This window comes from Capsicum annuum, chromosome 7, assembly GCF_002878395.1.
Source record: "Capsicum annuum cultivar UCD-10X-F1 chromosome 7, UCD10Xv1.1, whole genome shotgun sequence".
NCBI lineage: Eukaryota > Viridiplantae > Streptophyta > Magnoliopsida > Solanales > Solanaceae > Capsicum > Capsicum annuum.
The window spans coordinates 84,635,869-84,641,601 of NC_061117.1; the positions used below are offsets into that span (position 1 = coordinate 84,635,869).

Here is a 5,733-nt window from a genome sequence, read left to right on the forward strand (position 1 = left end):
AAAAAAAAAATGTCAATAATACCTTCACAAACTCCTAACAAAATCACACTCAACATAGTGTAAGATTAAGATATATAATACTAATAGTCTGATATATAATAATTTCTTTTAATAATGATATTGGCATCTAATTTGGTACCTGATAAGTAATTGTACATCTAGGATAATCAAATTCATCACAATCCTATTTCCTCATTCGCTCGGGGTGAATCTGAAGTCCCATAATAAACTTACCCTAATTTGGTGCCTGATAAGCAATTATACATCCAGGGTTGCCAATGATGGAGCAAGAAGTGACGTCTCTTTTGATATGGATCACCGCAGAGTTGAAAAAACTTGATGAAATCGCTGCCAGTTGCGTTCAATGAGAAAATTGCCAATGGAAATTTTGAGCAACAATAGCTAGGCCGTGATATTGGAGAATAGCCGATGGAAATTTTGAGCAACAATAGATAGGGCTGATATTGGAGAACACAGATATTTTTTCCTTTTTGGTGCCTTAAGTTTGATTAGCAATTTAGCGGGTACTCTAAATTATTAATAGAGACTAATTAATAATTTTCTTAGGACGAGGTTTGATTTCTTTCCAAAAAAATGCACTATTAGGGATCGAAATTTAATCTCGTCCTAATAAATATACTTTTAGAGACCAAATTATTGACTTTCCCTAAATGTTGGCCTTAAATAGACCTTTTTCTTGTAGTGTATAGTGTTTGCCATTGCCCTAGAGTTAACATTCAGGGATCTGTAGTATATTGCTAACAATTTGGATCCTGGAATCAGGTGATGAGGGACTATGCTTTAACTTCTTTTTGAACCGAAACCATGATTTATACATAGATTCTGTATGCAACTGGCAAAAATTTTTAAATGTCATCTTTTAGCTGTAGTATACTGATAGGAGGAAAGAATCGATTTAAAAACTATCTGCGCAACTCATTCCAAGTCGTGATTGAGACTCTAAAAAGTTCCCCTAGCCACAACGATGATTCTCTTGTCAGTGAAAAAGGGGTATATGAAGTATAAATCCCAGTAAAATTAGCAAGATGCATGCTCAATAATTGGGTCATTGTGCAAGTAATGTCAAACTTCACATTAGGGGATTGAGCAGGAGGAATGAAAATCCTGCCTCTACAGGCTCAACATAACTTATGTCCTCATCTTCATCATATGGAGGTAGATACTGATAGGCTTGTATCACTCTATATCTTCCATCACGTGCCTTATCACGATAACCATTGATTAGTGCTTGATGATCAGCTTGTCTTGGCTTGGCTAGCTCTACCTGCTGAGTCAATCAGGCATTCTCTACTACTTTTCTCTGTTGTTCAACTGCCTCAGCTTATATTAGATTTGTCTTTCTATTAGAAACATTCTGTTAATCACCTATAGAAGGGGGAGGAATAGCAAGAAGATCATCCCAAACTCCTATTGGAACACCATAACGAGTATGCTTAGACATCCTTCTTTGTGTTTGTAAATTTGTTTGGGTTCTGTATCAATGGGGAGTAAGTGGTGGCGTTGAATCTTAGCTCTTGGCATACATTGACGTATACCTAACAAAGAAATAAAAAATAAAACCCTTGAACTTCACCAACCATAATCAATAATTTAACGTCGTAGTCCCCAACGATGGCACCAAAATTTGATGTCACCCAAAACTAACTGCTAAAGAAGTATGCTGCGATTAATATTAAATATAATAAACCAAGTAGCCAAACTTGAATGCTTGCATTGTAAACATTAGAAGATAAAAACAAGGACTGTGTTCCCCATGGCTTCTCAACTCCATAAGTTTCTCATGTTTAATTCACCCAACCCACTGCTGTTTGTGGAAAGTTGACAAATTATGTTATATCAATAGTATTGTAAATGTGTTAATAAATCTCACCCTTCACCTTGTGAGTCTCAGGGTTTCACCTTGATGTACCTTGTCTATAACCTCAGTACAACTCTCACCTTTTGAGTATTGAGTTGATTAGAAGAGGGCTGATAGCTTCGAATCACTGCTATAACCTCCTTTTTCCAATCTCAAACACCCTTGTGAGGATGTTATCGAATACAAGAAATCCCTAAGCTTATGCAGTAGCTTGGGGTACAATTTTTATGAATTAGATTGCAATACACACAACTACCATTGACTAGATGAACATCCCACTTCCCTTACATGGTTAATCCACAAAGGTTACCATAACCCTTGTCAAGGAACTTAGCCGCACATGCTTATGCAACAACCCATGCAAATAAATAAAGAAGATATGTAATTAGTTACACAATGATAAAAGAAGAAAATCCATAATCTCCAATTATATACGAAACCAAAATGCAAGAACAATATTCTAAATAATCAAAGTATGTGAAAGTATGTAGAAAATTATCAAAAGTGTGTAACATAACAAAGGAATAACCCTAGGGTATTTGTTGTGTCTCAAAATAACCAAAGATTCCTAATAACTTGGTATAGGAAAATTAAGTTGGTAGTGGTCGCGCTTCTGGTAACGAGTAATTATGTCCCCATATGACTCGCTACCTACTATCTTAGCTCTATTTTCTTTAGTGGCTATGACTCATATAGTCACATTACGAGTAATATGCTACAAGTCGTAGTCACCCCAGTATCTCTTCTTGCTCAGGGAACTTAAGTCTGTTGTCTTTACAACTCTTCACCATGAGTCGCCATTAGACTTTACAATTTGTAGTCTTTACTCGTATGAACTGGAGCATGTATCTCTAAGATCTTCAAACACTAGTCACCTTGTGACTTTAGTTAATGAGTCATAGTCTGTCTTTGCAACTCGTACCCTTCTATTACTTTGTTTCCTCAGATTTTCCTTAGCCAGTGTTGTCTTTGTAAGTTGGGATACAAGTCATAATATCAATGGCGTGATCAAAATTTTTATCCGAGATCATTTCAACAAATAGTATGTCCCATACCCAAGTGACATTTTTCGTAATTTCTGCCAATAGCTCAAAATGAGTCTAGAAGCCTTATGACTGGAATCAAAGGTCCAACTAGCCTAAAATCAACATCATAGAGGTTTTGAAACTATCATAATTGGCATAAGAGGTCATTTGACTAACCTTTTTCCTTGTTAACCAATTCTAACTACCGAAGACTTCAAAATAGGGATCTAGCTCTAAAACTAAATAAACTGCTCGATGACCAAACTATCATCCCCTGTAAGTCATAAATGACTTGGGGAAGATATGGTAAATCTCTAAATATAAAAAAAATATGTGGAGAAATAGGAAATAATCTGGAAGGTCATTATAATATCCACTACTAAAAGAACTTTCTTCACGAAAGTAAAAGGTTAGGATGTACTTGAAGACTCAAATTTGTGAGGATACTAGGAATACATCTAGATATTGATCTCCCAAGTAGCCTCCTCAGCTAGGCAATGTCTCTACTAAACCTTAACTATTGGAATCTCTCTCGAGCGCGACCATTCGACATCCTTGGCAAATATGAAAACCTGCTCCTCCACAAAGATTAACTGCTCATCTAGTTGAACTGAGTCCTGCAGAAGCACATGAGACTCAATGGGGATGCAACTCCACAACATAGAATCATGGAAATCTAGATGGACTGCAGCAAATCTCGGGGAAAGACTAATTTATATGCCACCTCTCTACATATGCAAAGAATCTCAAAAGGTCAAATATATCTAGGGATAAGCTTCCCCTTCTTCTCGAGCCTCATCATACTTTTAATAGGCATTACATGGAGGAATACTCAGTCACCAACTCCAAATCAAAAGGTACGAAGTCTATGATCTGCATAGGCCTTCTGCCTACCCTAAGCTGCCCTCAAACTATTCTAAATCACCCAGACTGTAATGACCCTCTTGGTCATTTCTTAAATTTGCATGTATTTATAATAATTTTAGCCTTCCCACAACAACTACAAGTCATATATGACTTGATGAAATTATCGATTTGGTCATCAGATAGTTAGTTTGGATTTTTGTCTCATTTTTCTATTTTAAAGCTTTCGTTATTTAGGATTTGGTATTGGACAAAAACTCTAGTTAGATAACCTCAAAATAGAAATTCCACAATGCCATCAACTCTGAAATATTGATATTAGGCAGGGGTGACCCTTGGTATACGTCCCTAGGCTTTTGAACATATTTAAAGTTATTGGACAAATTATATGAAAAATAAAACTATAGGTGTGGACCATACACTTAGTGAAAACGATCTTGGATAAAAGTTTAATGGTTCCATTAAGTTTGGAACATCAAATTTGGTATGGTAGCATAGTTCATTTGCATGCATGGGGATCCAAACGAATCCTGTGTACCCGGTTGAAGTTTGTTTTGGACTTAGTAAAAATTTGGTACATGACACCTGATAGGTCCACTTAAGCACCTATTGGTTTGCTTTAGCACAACACTTAGCGCCCTTGGTTTTATTTAGACGCCATGTCCCATTAGTAGGTGATCTTTAGAGTCTAATGGCCGCTAAAGTGGGCACCGCTTCAGTGCCAATCGTGCCGCATTAGTGGCACTTTTTTTTGCTGCCAGACCACTTTAGCGATGGATATACCGATTTAGCACTGAAGTGTCTGCTTTAGCGACACCTATAGCTAATTTATTCCTTTTACCCACCCAATTTATTACCATTTCTTTCACCATTTTTACACCCAACTAAGATCTTAAAGAGAAGAAAAAGTAGGAAATCATCCAAAAAAGTTAAGGTAAGCTAACCTAACTCTCCTTGAACATTTCCCATTAAATCTACCTTTAATAGCCATCATAATTCATGGTAAAATTTTTAGAAATTAGGTATTGTATTCCTAAACTTTTAAGGTTGATTTGAGACCCGATTTTCCCCCATTTGTGCTCAACTTTTGAGTACACATTCCTTATCCTTAAGGGACCCATGATGGGCTCAATTTTGGATTTTATTTGGATGCTCTGTGGACCCGTTTTTAACCTAAAGTGTAATCCTACTGTTACTATAGCAACATGGGTCTCCTTTTACTCTTTATAAGGTTTAGATTACTATTTTGATAGCGTGATGACATTTTAAGATCGTAGAATAACGATGAATGATTTAGGGATAATTCAAAAGTTATAGTTCGGCATTGAGGTGGCATTTATCTACTTTTATTATTGAGATTGTGTTTTGTATATGCTGTATGTGAGATAGGAAAGTTAGGGTATGATTTTCGATAGAATACCGTGACTTTGCCTTTTATATGTTTGGGGGATTGAGGGTTAATTGACCCTTATGGTAAAATTCTTATTATACTTCTATCTCCCTATTATTTTCATACATTGAGCTACTTTAAATTATAATTATTATGAAAGTATGCTATATATGGGATAGGATTTAGGTATTGGAAGCATAATTTGTATGATTGGTCTTATTTGGATAGTTTAGGCTACCTTGGAACCGTAGTTTAGGTGGAATTGGCTTAGTTACTCATGTTTTAGGTGAAATTGGCCTAGTTGTTCATGTTTGCAAAGAATTTCTATCTTGAGGCTACTTTTTCCCCACCCAATTTGCCACTATTTCTTTTACCATTTTTACACCTAACTGAGAGTTTAAGGAGAAGAAAAAGTGGGAAATCATCCACATAAGTTAAAGTGAGCTAACTTAACTCTCCTTGGACATTTCCCATTAAATTTCCCTTTAATTTTCATCATAATTCATGGTAAAATTCTTAGAAATTAGGTCTTGAATTTAAAAACTTTTATGGTTTATTTGAGAGCCAATTTATGC

At 35.8% G+C, this 5,733-nt stretch overlaps 1 protein-coding gene across 7 annotated transcripts in view; it reads right to left on the reverse strand.

Annotated features, from left to right (window-relative positions):
• Positions 1 to 1,148, reverse strand: part of LOC107877844 (nuclear transcription factor Y subunit A-7) — a 12,569-nt gene extending 11,421 nt beyond the window's left edge. For 2 of the 7 annotated variants that reach the window (XR_007042811.1, XR_007042812.1), the window contains exon 1: positions 140 to 512. Coding sequence is in view for 1 of the 7 variants with exons in the window: in XM_016724608.2 (XP_016580094.1) it covers positions 140 to 158 (19 nt within the window). In the remaining 6 variants the exon portion in view is untranslated. Of the gene's footprint in view, positions 1 to 139; positions 513 to 1,135 lie in introns of those variants that run through there. The other 5 variants (XR_007042814.1, XR_001676568.2, XR_007042813.1 and 2 more) reach the window with 5 other exon arrangements.
• Positions 1,149 to 5,733: the final 4,585 nt, after the last annotated feature.